This window comes from Leptodactylus fuscus, chromosome 1 (genome assembly GCF_031893055.1).
Source record: "Leptodactylus fuscus isolate aLepFus1 chromosome 1, aLepFus1.hap2, whole genome shotgun sequence".
In the NCBI taxonomy this organism is placed as follows: domain Eukaryota; kingdom Metazoa; phylum Chordata; class Amphibia; order Anura; family Leptodactylidae; genus Leptodactylus; species Leptodactylus fuscus.
The window spans coordinates 267,730,960-267,746,454 of NC_134265.1; the positions used below are offsets into that span (position 1 = coordinate 267,730,960).

At 40.9% G+C, this 15,495-nt stretch overlaps 1 protein-coding gene across 1 annotated transcript in view; it reads left to right on the plus strand.

Annotated features, from left to right (window-relative positions):
* Positions 1–14,236, plus strand: part of AFG2A (AAA ATPase AFG2A) — a 262,459-nt gene extending 248,223 nt beyond the window's left edge. The window contains exon 16 of the mRNA XM_075287104.1: positions 14,039–14,236. Coding sequence (XP_075143205.1) covers positions 14,039–14,209 — 171 coding nt within the window. The 3' untranslated portion in view covers positions 14,210–14,236. The remainder of the gene's footprint in view (positions 1–14,038) is intronic.
* The last annotated feature ends 1,259 nt before the right edge of the window (positions 14,237–15,495 follow it).

The following is a 15,495-nucleotide window of genomic DNA, read 5'->3' on the forward strand; positions in this document are numbered from 1 at the left end:
ACTAAAGACAACTGACTCATCATTGTGGCCAACTAAAATTGTTAGGTAAAGATGTTATGAAATTGATTAAAAATAATAGAAAAGGCATTACGGCGCCGATACACTCTGCTGCCATTCTGACACCAGGTGCCCTCGGGCTTACACTTCGGGTCCTGTCTTGTGGCATATTCAAGGGATGGAAAGGCAGTCAAGCAATTTGTGTGTGTCCAAAGGGGACCAGGAAGAAGAGACTCGATGGAACTTGGTAAGCATTGGAACAGTGGTGATTCTGTCTGGTTTTTTAAGGAGTTGTCTGCGATTATAAAATAGAAATATGGACAGAAGAAAGGTTTTAAAAAAGAAAAATACATTAATACCAATCAGCATCTTTCCCTCCAGTGTTGCGATAGGCCGCCTATCAACTCTGGCACTCTTTTTGTATACTTGCCAACTGTCCCAAATTTGCCAGTACAGTTCCTCATTTTCTGGACTAATCCTATCAAATTTGATGTGTCCTGGTTAGAAAATAAAGCATGGAATACAAAGCAACCCCAATGTTGACTGTAGTTGACTAAAGGGTGTGACAGGCTGTCTGGAGGTGTGTTGTCTGAAGGCAAGTATGGTATAGTATGTCCTAAGAAGACAAAAGTCACCCTTTTCCAAAGGTTTAGAGGGCCAGTCCATGCCTGTCAGTAGAACATTTGACCAATGCCTTGTAGAGTACTTATAAATCTTCTGTAACCCTGAACATCTGACATGGATCCTCTGACAATACAAGGGATATCAAGATTAGCACTGAAAACTAGTCTTGATAAAACTCCCCCAATGTCCACACCAGTGGTAAACATAGGGCCCGATAGTAAAACCCACAGAAAATTTAATGTGACCCTATTCTATCATCCATAGTCCTCATTTACTGAAACTTATGTCTAAATAGAAATACCTCCCCTTTAGTTGTTGGTCCCCATATTATCTAGTATGTCTGCTTAGGGCGCTTTCACACCCGCGCTCGTTGTCCTGTTTGTGCAATCCGGCCGGTTTCCGTCTTCTGCCCTGCGAAACTGGACAGAGACTGAAACCCGGCAGTCAGTTTTCAAACCCATTCACTTGAATGGGTTTGTAAAGGTGACTGCCCATGTGCACTTTGTGCCTGTCCTGTGGGCATAAATTTTCCCCTCGGGCGCACAGCCCAGTGAAGGGTGTCCCTTTTCATATATGAGGAACACCCCCCCACTGGCTCCAGGGCTATGAAGATTGGCATTAGTAACATTAGTCTTCATAAATCTGCCCCATTGTCCTTATACATGCAGTGTCAGGCTAGGTTGCTTAGGACCTACCAGCACAATATATTTTGGGGGTCTACTGTACAACATGCAGATATTACCTGACAATCACTTGCAAATTCCTGAAGCTGCTGCAATACATGGTTTCTTAGTCCATACCTCAGACTCTGTCCTGGGCTTCTGTCCATAGCCAGCTGACTAGCTTGTCTTAAACTTACTGAGAATTATGTACATTGTGTTCTTTACCATCCACTGCCCATGAAGGACCCTCTGCATGCACAGTGGATGGCACAGGGGCCCACTCCAGCTCAAGAGACCACCAGGAGATTCTCCTGCCTCCTTGTGGGCCAGTTAGAGACTGTATAGATATCAAATCCAACTCCAAAGTACCAATTTGCTCTTTCCATCCATATTTTTACACCCTATGCATAGACACTAAAGTCTCGCAGCTTGTAATGGTATAAATATGAACAAGGAAGAAGTGTGTGTAACCTTCTGAGCAGTGCACAGCTTTGCAAAAACTACTCAGTGCACTGGGACAGCTTTAGATTTTAGTCACTTTCCAGAGATTGCTGATCTGGTCTGGTAGTTCCCTCTTGGGCTGACTTTGCATTCACTCCTGTAGTGAGGTCCACATATGTTGTGAAAATGAGCCAAGATTGTCGAGCATCTCAGCTAGGTCAGGAAATTACAAATTAACTCTGGAGCAGAGATATTACAGCGAATCATGTGTTCATAAGGAACAGAATTCTCTGCACCCTCCGAGGAAAACTTGCTCCACAAAATAGTGCAGTCTTTGACTAACATAAGTAACGTATGGGATACATTACTTTATTAGCATTAGAAGACCCTTCTCTGGAAATGTGACACTAATTCTACACTTTAAGGATTATTACTATTCTAGACATTTATGGGTATCCATTGGATAGGCTATAGCAGTCTGAACAGTGTGGGTCTGCCATGTTTGCTGTCACCTATCAGTATTTCATTTTATAAGCCTGGTCTTTTAGTATGCAGATACATGCTTAGCCAAATATGCCCACAGACTGTAAGCCATGCTATGGTATCAGTGACCTTATAGTTATTTTCTCAATAGACGTGTGTCAGACAGTCCCAAGCATTCACAATAATCTGTAGTTCTTAAATTTACAGAGAGTGTAACAATTGATCCTGTATAGGGAATAAGGGAAGGAAGTAGCTAGCTTCTCCTCCTGCTTGATTCTCTAAAGGGAGACTCCAGCGGGGTTTTTGTGCCTGAAAGAACATCCTCACAGTATTAATAGTTGTCTATTCACAGTGCCTTTCTATCTTTTCACTGGGTTTAGTAAGTCACATAATGACCTTATTTTTCTATCATGGGTTTCTATACAAACAGATACTATTGAGAGGTACCATGTGACCTCATCAAACTCCTGCCCCCGAGTTCTTCTGCCCCTCCTCTTTTACATAAGCTTCTTCTTTGTTACTTACTGCCCATCTCTCAAACAGACAGGTCAGTTATCAGCAGTGGTTGATGCAGCTTTAGAAGAACCTGTGGTGATGATCCTCACAGTCTAAGGGGTCCACTAGCCCCTCTAGGTCAGGGGCCCACCAGGGAAATCACCTGCTCCCTTGTGGGCCAGTCCTAGAGCAGGTGATAACATCACCAATAGCAGATTATGAATCTTCTTACATGACTACTTGGGAGTGTCACTTTAAAAAACAATTACCAAACAATTCTAGAAATGTCATTACTGAGTCCAAGTGCAAAAACCGTAACAGGGCCCCAACTTACCATGTGACGTTTATAATAGTAGTGTCAGAGGGCCCCTCCAGGCACCAGGGTCCGGGTGACAATATAGTTAAACCCCTGACTCCTCTAAGCAGTGTTTGTTCACATCTCATGAAGTCTGTAGTTCAGTGCTGCAGACTTTAGACTGGGGTTTTCTTAGACGCACACAGTATTACTCTTTACAGGGAAGTCAAAGAAAACACTGCTTGCTATTAATGTGATGCCCGCTAGACACGGCTCTCACAGCATTAAACTATTTGCCAGCTGGAGCACTTTAGAGGCTCTTAGAAAAAGGAAACACTGCACTAGCACTGTGTACAATCTACAGCATGTTGGATTATGTTGGGTGCTGCTCCACTCATCGTGAGCTTGTGTACATGGACGGACATATTTTTACTCCATAATGCCCTGCATCAGCCTTATTAACTCACATCATTGATTTATTATACCGCTCCAACTAAAGCGTATTTGATGTTTATGCAAAGTTTGTGGCTCCATTTCCTCTCTGACTTGTTTCTGTATAGGCTGACATTTGTTTGCTGCCTTTTACATGCAGATGTTACTTCCTTTAACAATTCCATGGGATATTCCCCTAAATGGCAATCTTCCCCTTCGGCTTTGCATCTAAAAATAGGATTGATTTTCATGGCATGTGCTGCTGCAACCAGAGACCTGAAAAACTCAAATGATTTATGCTTTGTCCTGTCTCTGAAATCAAGGTTGCTTACATAGGAAAAGCACCTAGAGCTCTGCAAGATGTATAACAAAATACCAGGCAAAAGTATTACGATTGTGTCGCAACTTACACATACACATATATCTGCACTATATTTGTCTGTGGTTTTGCTTTACATCTTGTAAGATATCATCCAATGTTAAATGTAACTGCATAGGTAAATGAAGAGCATATACATATATAGTGTAAAACATAGTAATGATACAGATGATGGTGCATGGATTGGTCTGGTTATTTAGTATGGTGCAGTGAAATCTAAATGTTCCATATACTTATACTGTACTGTACTGTATTATTTTACTGTAATTGTGTGCATAGTTCTCATTCTGACACATCACTGTGTGCAGTGAACCTTTCCTATGGCTTTTCAGTTGTTTAGTATCCATGTACTATGACATCACTGTGTTTTCTTCTACTTTTGTAGCATATCCCTTTATAGTATTGCATTATGATCATGATCACAGTATTCGGGTGCTTTTCTATATTTAGAATTTGTTGTATTATTAGACTGCCTAGTCTAACTTTACACCTCCTATTAGTTTGCTTAGTTTATGCCCAAAAAATTGCTAAAATTTGATGCATTTTTTGGTGAATGGTGTGTCAACCCAGGCCATGCTCTTGTTTGCAAAGCCATGCCCTTAGTTTGTCCAAGATGTAAAAGAGGTGTAAGGCATGTAAGACTAGAATTCTGGGGCATCTTGCTTACTAAATCTTCCCATTGTTTGCTTTATTGTTGCAATATGCAGTGACATCATCGGGAATGCCTTCAAATATACTGTGTATGAGGAACAGAGGTTGTACTTGCATACTGCATAAATCATGTCCATACTACAAACTGCATGCAAGTTCTCTGGGCCTGTTTACAAATGTTGTTTTGGGGTATAGCAGTTTTAAAGGGGTTGTCCAAGATAAACTAAGAATTAACCCCTAAACTAAATCCTCTCCCCCCGCCTAACTTCTAATTTACTTCAATTTAAAAAATCTATAATTATGCATATCCCTGGAGCGGTCATGTGACTGCCCCAGTGACACTTTCTGATAGTCTGGTGATGTTCTGTTTCATCGATTTCGAAACGGAACATCATAATTACTCCCCCCATTCCCATCAATACTTACCTTCCTGTGTCTGGGAACGGCGCCTCCCCTCTTCCTCTCTGCTAGTAGTGAGCAGAATAGTTTAGCTAGGGAGACGGAGGGAGGGTGGAAGGGGCTAGTTATGGACAGGATCACTGGTTAGAGAGACAGAAAGAGGGACGAGTAGTGGGCGGGATAGGTTAGCTAGTGAGGGGGGGGGGGAGTGTAACGGAGTTAGAGAGGACGGGGTGGGGCTGAGTGAGAGGGAACTAGTGTAGAAGCTATACAGCAGGAAGTTACACCATGTAAACAAATGCAGAGGATGCAGCAGCAACCAGAGACACCCAGAAATCACTCCAAACACTGCTAAAGGTATATGGGTGCACTTATTAACCCATTATTAACACAACTTTCTAAAAAAGATGTTCTATCCTGAAAACCCCTTTAAGTTATACTGTATGGATTGTTTACACATATTAAAAGTGAGAATCCATCCCAGAGAGTGGTACACCTCTGTACGGAATACATGAATGGTATATTCTACAAGGCCATATGTGTCTTGCTCCATCTGGATACATATCTACCTTCCTGAATAAGACAGCTTTATTCCCTCATGCTATTTCTTACCTGGCAGGTCCTCATCTAGTGTTCAGCCAAGAGTCTTCCCCTGTGCTTGAATGCTTTCAAGTATTTTTTTTCTCTCACATACCTTTCTAAGAAAGACATAAAATTTGTTATAATTTGTGCATTTTTGGAAAACGGTTTATGTTATAGGAGGAAACAAATCTTCCGGGCAAGTTAGAACCAGCGACAGGAACCTCTGGCCTGAATCCTCCCCACCTGTTGAATGTGAACTTAAAACATTGCTCTGTGTGAGATTCCTCAGTTTAACTCATTGTGTCGGTGGAGTTATTATTCAGTGTAGAGCGGTGCCATGGATTATATGGTAACTGAGTATTCATTGCAGACATGAGAATGACTACAGTAGACGCCACGAGAGGTCTGTGCCTAGTAGAAGCAGTATCCTGTACAAACAGTGACTATTTGTCTCTTTAGATAGAGGGGGAAACGGGGTGCATTCATCATGTGTTACACCCTCTTCATATTGTATATACATTGTTGGCCAAAAGTATTGGCACCCCTGCAATTCTGTCAGATAATACTCAGTTTCTTCCAGAAAATGATTGCAAGCACAAACTCTTTGGTATTAATATCTTCATTTATTTTGCTTGCAATGAAAAAACACAAAAGAGAATGGAAAAAAAAGTCAAATCATTGATCATTTTACACAAAACTCCAAAATTGGGCCGGACAAAAGTATTGGCACCCTCAGCCTAATACTTGGTAGCATAACCTGTAGACAAAATAACTGCGAACAACCGCTTCCGGTAACCATCAATGAGTTTCTTACAATGCTCTGCTGGAATTTTAGACCATTCTTCTTTGGCAAACTGCTCCAGGTCCCTGAGATGTGAAGGGGGCCTTCTCCAAGCTGCCATTTTGAGATCTCTCCACAGGTGTTCTATGGGATTCAGGTCTGGACTCATTGCTGGCCACTTTAGAAGTCTCCAGTGTGTTTTTTCATTGCAAGCAAAATAAATGAAGATATTAATACCAAAGAGTTTGCGATTGCAATCATTTTCAGGAAGAAAATGAGTATTATCTGACAGAATTGCAGGGGTGCCAATACATTTGGCCAACACTGTACTGTCATCAGAAAAGTGACACCCTCGTCATATTCTACAGTTTTAAGCATCAGAACATAATAAAAAGAAAACATCTGGACTTTAAAAGGTATATAAACCCTCAGATAAACAACAAATGACAATTTACACAGTGTAATTATTTAAGAAACACTAGCCCAATGTGTGAAACATTCAGTGCAACCTTATCACTTTCACAGGAATTAAGAGGGTAAGGAGCAGCCGGGTGCCACTAATCAAATATCCTCGAATAAGTGGTGAGCAGAAAGTGTCATCACCTCTATGGAAGCAGAAGTTTGTGTTAGCACACACCTAAAGGCTCCAGACCAGAAAAGACATCAGCAACCATCTTAGAGAAGCACTGTTGCTGCTCATCAATCGGGAAAGGTTTATAAGGCCATTTACAAAGTGTCTGAAGTGCATCAGTTATTCACAATTGAAATACAGCCACATCACTCCCAGGAGTGGGTGTCCCAACAAATTCATCCCAAGGTCAGATTGCAAAAATTGCAAAAAACCCAAGTCTTAAACACATCTCAGACTCTACAGACCTCACTTAGCATGTTAAATGTTCAAGATAATGACAGTACAATTTTAAAATGACCTGAACAAGCGTGACTTGTTTGGAAGGGTTGTCAAAAGAAAGCCTCTTGTTTCTAAAAGGAACATAGCAGCATGGTTTAAATTTGCAAACTTGCATCTGAACAATCTAAAGGACCCCTGGAACAAGGTTTCTTGGATGGGTGAGATCAGAGTGGAGAGGTCTGAGCATAACGCACATCGACGAGTATGGCAAAAAAACACTACATATCAGCACAAGCACCTCACACCAGCTGCCCAGTAGAGTAGTAGAGGGGTAATGATATGGGCTTGTTTTGCAGCTGCAGAACCTGAGCACCATGCAGTCATTGACCTATCCAGAAACTCCTCTGTATTCTAGAACTCCTCTGGGGTATTCTAGAGTCAAATGTGAGACCATCTGTTCAGCAGCTAAAAATTTACCCGAAACTGAGTCATACAACAAGACAATGATCCCAAAAACACAAGCAAATCTACTACAGAACTGGCTGAAAAATATTCAGTGTGTTGCAAAGGTCCAGTTACAGTCCAGACTTCAACCCAATTGAAAAGCTGAAGCAGCACTGTTAAGAAGAGTAGGCCAAAGTTCCTCTAGAATGATTTGAGAGACTGATAGAGCCATATGGAAGAACATTACTTTAAGTTACTGCTACTAAAGATAGTTCTGTGAGCTAGTGATACATGGCCAGTACTTACATTTCCAGACACAGCATTATTATATTGTCTCTCTCAGGTGTATTTGGGATCCTCATCTAGTCAATGGATACTAGCAGCACTAGGAGGAAAGTGTTTGCAGTTGGCATCCTTGTGTATTTCATTCATATTCATCACCACTAAGGAATGTCAGGCTCCTCACCTCATTTTCATCCACGTTCTTCTTTACAAACAACAAGCTCCAACATGGAAAGATTGGAGCGAGTTAAAAAAAAAAAAAAAAAGCAGTATTACTGGGATGTTGGAGGCATGCTACCTGGTTCACCCTTTTTCCAGCATAGGCGTGTGGTTAGATTTGCAATTAACACCTGTTTATAGAAAGCATACTGCCTGTATATGGTGAGGTAGCCATTTTATGAGCTAAACTAATATTTACACACGGGCAGCCTGTCATTTGAATAATAACTAGTAAAATAAATCACTTGCTAAAGTTATCCGTCACCATATGTGAGATATATAGACTGTGAAAAATACAGTCTAAACTGCAGGCAGCATGTTATAGAGCAGGAGGAGCTGAGCAGATTGATATACAGTTTTGTATAAAATATTCAGGTTATTCTTTTTATTTATCCATTTATTTCTCTGTTCTTTGTATGTTTAGAAGGAGTAATTGAGTCCAGTGGGCGGTCCTAACAATGAATGACAGCCTCCTCTCTACAACTGTGCATATCACTCAGTCACTGTAAGGATCACTCAAAAGGACAAATATTCCTCTTATGCATAAACAGAACAGAGAAATAAATGACAAATTATATATCAATCTGCTCACTTACCCCTGCCCTATAACATACACAACATATTTATGGTGACAGTTTCCCCTTAAATATGTGGCTACTTACATATTTCATTTAGAATATTTTGCATTGTTTCTTTAAATAGTGGACCCTTTAAAGAACATTACAATGGCAGATTTTCTGTGCTGGTGATACGGCAGGTTGATTAGTGTACATTTTGCACAGTTTACATGAAGCGACCATTGCCACTGTATGTGACAGAAGGTGCAGTTGTTCAGGCACAGTTTCATTACTGTTAGAAGCATATCCCTATTTACATGAGGCACAAGCTGACAACAGCCAATGACTTCTAGCACTACTGAATTGCTAATAGTGGCGTTGCATCCAAGGGAGATGTGGAACATGGCTGCCATGTTCATACCTTGATTGTTCCTTATTTTGATTTATCTGGCAATTAAAAGCCTATGCAAAGTGGTGGCAGATATGATCTAAAGAGGATCTGTAACAGATATGATCTAAAGAGGATCTGTAACAGATATGATCTAAAGAGGATCTGGTGCTGGTTTCACCAGGGCACACATCCTAGTTCAGTCTAGTGATTCAGAGCATAATGGATGTTGGAGGAACCTTTATAGTTGGGCAGAATAAGACCATAAACTCAGGAAACAGGAGGTGTGCAGGAATATCGTAACTTGGTACTTTACCTGAGGTGGAACATAGTAGAACAGCTTCCAAGCATGGAGGTACAATTTTTGCAATTTTTGCCACTGTGAGTTGGGACTGAGCCGGCAGTTGGTACACCTGGATGGAAGTTTGTGCTTTCCTTGCTGAGACTGTCCTTATTCCTTTGTGTGCCACCCTCTCTTAACAAAAGTCTTAAAAGTCTTTACCCGTACCCACTCTGGGGTATAGGTTCACAGGTAACCCAGTCTATCCTGTGACGCTGGGTAGGTCATTGCTCTGAGGTCCATGTAACGTACCTAAGGTCCATCTATCTACCTAAGTCTCACTACTCTGCACTTCCTCACTCTTCAAAGGACTACAGAGGACTGCTTGTCTCCTGCTCCTTTACAAAACTTACTCCTTAGGCTGTATCAAATCTTTGCTCCAAACCAACAGTGGTATAGTGCAGCCCATGTAAGGCTCGGGTTCACATCTGCTTTTGGGGATTCAGTTACCCTCTCTTTCCCAAGCAGACCCCGAATGGAGACCCGAGCGCAGATGGGAACCTAACCTAAGAGAGAAACCATTCGTTATATAGAGAAAATGTACAATGTATAACGTAAGGCAAATGAACTATATATATTTTGTAGTGCTCCCAGTGGAACACTACACTCTCACCCTTCTCAATATAGTGTGTCACCACGCAAGCTGACATTGGCAGTACTAACTGGACAGGGTCACAGTGTAGATACCACATTGACAGTCACTCACCTATTTCATTCTAATACGGATCATAGTATATTATTTGATCATATCATTTATGACTGAACAGCTATTAACTCCTTAAAAACAATGATGCATCAGCACTTCATTGGTTATGAGGGCCTTTGTGCACCCCCCCAATACAAGAAACATGCCAGCTGTATAATATAGCCAGCACCTGCCGCTAATAGCTGGCATCAATCTATACTGTTAACACTTTAGATACAACGGTCATGTTTAGCTGCAGCATCTAAAGTGCACAAGTGTCATGGGCGCCAACATTTTTAAAGATCCCTGCCCTCTGACAGTCGGTTGCCATGATAACCCAGAGCCTAATGTTGCAATGTATTGTATGAGCGATGAGAACCATTAGGATTCAAGGTGCATTAGGGGACTGAAAATGAAAGAAAAAAAAAATTTCTGAAAGAAGTATAAAAAAAACAAAACACAACAAGCACAAAAATTCTAATCACCCAGTTTCCCTACATCACATAAAAAAAAAAAATCGTAAAAACAATTTAGGCATCCCTGCATTCCAAAATGTCCAGACTATTAAAATTAAAAATATTTATTGTGAATGCCGTAGTGGGTAAAAAAAAAAAAATCTAAATAGCCAAATAGCATTTTTTTTTTTCAACATTGTGCCTTCTAAAAAAAATTGAACAGAAAGTGATCAAACTGTCAGACTTTCCACAAAATAGAATTAATATTTAAAAAAAAAAAAAAAATCTTATCACGCATAACACTCTGTACAATATGATAATATGAAAAAGTTACAGGTGTCAGAAATCTTATTTGGCATTTTTTTAAATAAAACATTAAAAATACTTTATAAATTTGGTATTGCCAGGATACCCACAGAATACAAGTCACAAGTTATTTTTACCATATAGTGAATTTTGAAATTAAACCCCTAAGAAATTGGCGCAAATGCATTTTTTTTCCAATTCTAGCGCATTCAAAAAAAAATTTCAGCTTTCTAGTCCATTGCACAGAATTATGAATGGTGTCATTACAAAGTACAGTTTGTCCCACAAATAACTCATTGTGTAAACCAAAAAGTGGGTAGAAGAAAAAAACAAATGCAGAAACGGAAATTGGTTCAGTCTTCAAAAGAGGGTTAAAAGACACCTGTCATGTACAAAATGGTGTCCACTCTACAGGCAGCATGTTATAGGGCAGGAGGAACTGATTGATAAGATTCTGTATAATCTGTCATTTCCTTGTTCTCTCCAGGGTTAGGAATCCAGTGGGTGGTCCTACTTGGTGGTTCAGCGAGTGTATGCATACTGACACAACAATGGCCATCAGTCACTAAGTAGGACTATAAACTGGACTCCAACCCTAGAAAGAACAGAGAAATCCACCTCACCCCCCGATCTTCATCAGCTGCCCCCCTCTGCCAGTCCCTCCACTGGCTACCCATAGCCCAGCAAATTGACTTCAAGCTACTAACGTTAACATACAAAATGATCCACACCCTGTTCCCTCCATATATCTCCAACCTAATCCCCCGTTACCTGCCCACACGTAACCTCAGATCCTCCAATGACCTCCTACTCCGCTCTGCTCTCATCCGCTCCTCACACAACCGTCTCCAAGATTTCTCCCGTGCATCTCCCATACTCTGGTACTCCTTACCAAGACACATAAGACTGACCCTCACAATCACAGGATTCAAGAAGGCCCTGAAGACTCACCTATTCAGTAAGGCCTACAACCTCCAATAACACCACTATCACTGCACCACCATCTGTACAGTCTCCCCCTCTCCTTCTGTCTCTCCCCCTTCCCTCAGAGATTGTAAGCCCTCACGGGCAGGGCCCTCTACCCCACTGTGCCAGTCGGTCACTGTTAGTTTTATATCTGCCCGTATATTTTGTATGTAACCCCCAAATGTAAAGCACCATGAAATTAATTGTGCTATATAAATAAACAATAATACTAAATAAATGTCTAGTTATACTGGAATTTTACAAACTATAAATCTGTAGACTGGACTGTATTTTTAACATGACAAGTGCTCTTTAAAAAAGATTTGTAAGAAATATATGAAACCATGGAATACTTAGAGAAAAGTCAGAACTGACAGCTTCTGTAAGACGCACGAAAATGTCAAGATGTCAGGAAAACTGTTAGCAGTCATTGTGTGTTATCTCCGTATATCTCAGAGCCGCTAAAATCATCACCTGATATAGCTGGTAGATTAGTGACAGGGCAGAGCTGGGTTGTGCCGCATTCAAGTAAGACCGGAATAGTTACCATATCTTTCAAAGACCTGAAACACTGAATGAAAGGAGAAAGAATCGGGAGGAAAATGCATTGAATGGTATAGAATTTCGCCCGCACTGACAGGAATTCAGTGTAGATTTTTAGCTTCATTGGCCCTGTAAAAACCAGCCGCATGGCACTAAGTGTAATATTGTTGCATGACAAAGCCACCTAAAGACGTGCATGTTTTTGTCAAAGCTTCCTAAACATGCTGCTAAATCCTCTAAAATGCGACTTAACTGCTTTGGCTTCCATCAGCATGGCATATGCAGGGCAACCGCAAATGAACAAACAGAAAAAATATGCTGAATGGGCAAACAAATAGGGTTCAGCTGGTCCTTTGGTTCACAGAGATGGGCGCACTGTGAATACCAATCACTGTATTCTCTGCTGTACTGAAACCTCACAATATCTCTTTTCATCCCGCAAGCCCTTTTCACAACAGCAATGTGTCTTTATGTCTTTAGAATGACACCAGTCTTGGCCTGCTTCCGCTGTCTAAAAGCCTGGGAGCTGGAGGGGAAAAACATTCAGAGCTATCAAAAACCCTTTTACCTTTGTACTTTCTGCACATATTTATCAAACCAACATTAAGAGCAACAAGTTTATTCCGTTATATTGTTGACAGGATGGTGCCAGGGGTAGAGTTTGCTGGTAAAGTCAAAGTAACTGTCCCTACTGACCGAAACAATTTACAGAATCCTGGTGACTGTGGATACAAGCTGTAAATCTAGCACCCTTACATACGATTGGCCATATGGCCACACACCAGGCATTCACCATGGTCATCCCTTTCCATCTGCCGTGAGAGTCTTTGTGGAGGAAGCCAGGATTAGGAAGATATAGACATGGAGTATGAAGAGGCGTGCGTAATAGATTTCTGATATTGAAGTCAAAACGTATTTTACTTGTGAAAATGTGTAGCTGATATATATAAAGTCTCCAACTACACACTAATAAAGGGTTAAAAATTGGTACCATTTGTCTTTCTGTAGCATGTGATACTTCATGTTGTTCAGTAAACGAAGGCAGACGTCACACTTGGTGTTCAATAAACGTGTTCATTGGCACATCCAATAGTGCGTATGGTAGAGCAGAGACTACCATTGGCACATCCAAGTGTGACGTCTGCCTTCATTTACTGAATAAGGATTGGGAACCTACGTCTACACTATACAATTGACGACTTTATCCCTCCATGCTTCATGTTGTTCAGTAACCACTTGACTTCTTGCCTAGTTGACCACCATTTTATTACATAAGAGTAAGGCCGGGTTCACACAGGGGTTTTTTGGACCAGATTTTGAGGCGGAGGCCTCTTCAGAATCCAGTCCAAAAAAAGAGTAGCTGCGACGGGATACCATTGCAGTCCATACAGTGCACCGGCATCCAGTCACGGCATTCCACTCTGGATTAGGCCCAAATGAATCCGCCGCTGAATCCACCTGAAAATAGGGCATGTCGGTTCTTTTTTTCCACTTTCAGGAACAAACTTATGGAAAAAGGAACCCATTAAATTCAATGGGAGGCGGTTTTTTGAGCCGGATACTGATGCGGAACCCGTGAAGCTTTATTATAAAGGAAAAAAGAAATGTCCAAAGCTACGAATGTGCAATCTGTGTGTCTTACTACAGGATTTTACCTCCTTCCTCATATTCTAACTTTAGTCTATGTTGTAACATGATTTTGATTACAAATTGTCCTATTTTGTATACTATGTTTCCATAAACTGATATATATATATATATATTTTTTTTTTTTTTTTGCAGATCACGGCTGTCTGTCAGGAGGCCGCATTATTGTGTATGGAGGAGGACATACATGCAAGTTACGTTACAGGAAAGCATTTTGATAAAGCTTTGACAATTGTCAAACCAAGAATTCCGGACTCCCTTATGCGGTTTTATGAGACTTACCAACAAAAGAAGTGGACTGCATAATTTATCATCTATATTGTCTTTTGTAGATGGGGATGCACATTAAAATGAAAATGTTACCTAACTGAAGCCAATCTGTCGTGTCATGTAGAGTAAAAGGAGTCATTCTGAATCCATACACAGTACATTCATCTGCCAGAGGAGCTGCTGAAATGTTACCTTAGGAGGTGAATTTCAAGATGGGTGATGAGAGAATGTGCTTGACAGACAGTGAAGGACAGCACATTCCTAAAGTACAGGCGCTTAATGAATACGAGCAAATGGGAAGGAAGTGTTATCTCTATGGTAGTTTGTTACAAGCAGAATTGAGTTATATCATGTTGGAGACAAGCAGAGCGCATTTCCTCAAGGGCAAATTCAAAGATGATTTTTTTATTTTTTTTTATTTTCTGCTGTTTCCATATATTGCTTGCTCAATACAGGAAAGAATCTTGTTTGTTTAAAAATTTGTTGAAAGTTGGAAAAAACCTAACATACATATAAACTACAGCGGCATAAATTCTCCCTAGGACATGGGGCAAATGGCAGAGTCATTCATATGGAATTTAACAGAGAAAATTGCGGTGCGCTAGATCTGTGATGCATGCTGTATTACAGAGATAATATTGATAATACATTTTATTTACATAGCGCCAACATATTCCGCAGCACTGTACAATTTGGGTTCAAATACAGACCAAAAGGAACATTACATGAAATAGTCACTTCACACAATGGGACTGAGGACCCTGTACACAGGAGCTTACAATCTATGAGGTAGAGGGGGTGACATGAGAGGTAGCAGGGGCAGCATAGGAGGTAGCATTGCTTACAGAGTGGTCAGACAATTTTTGTGATAGAGGTTACGGTCATTACACAAACATAGAACTGTATGAGCCGTCACCAGTCATGTCCGTTAACGTGCAGATGGTGCCTGGACATCATATCATGTGTGGTAATGTGGGAGTGGGAACAGAGGGGGGAGGGTATGTTTTAGGGATTTTAATTACGGTACAGAAGGGTTTACGTTACAAATTGTGATAGGCCTGTCTGAAAAGATGTGTCCTTAATTTGTGCTTGAAACTGTAGAAATTGGGAGTTAATCTGATTGTCCGGGATAGAGCATTCCAAAGAAGTGGTGCAACTCGGGAGAAGTCTTGTATACGAGCGTGGGAGGTTCTGATAATAGAGGATGTAAGTGTTAGGTCATTGAGTGAGCAGAGAGCACGGGTTGGGCAGTAGACAGAGATTAGGGAGGAAATGTAGGGAGGTGCAGCATTATGGAGAGCCTTGTGGATGAGAGTGATAAC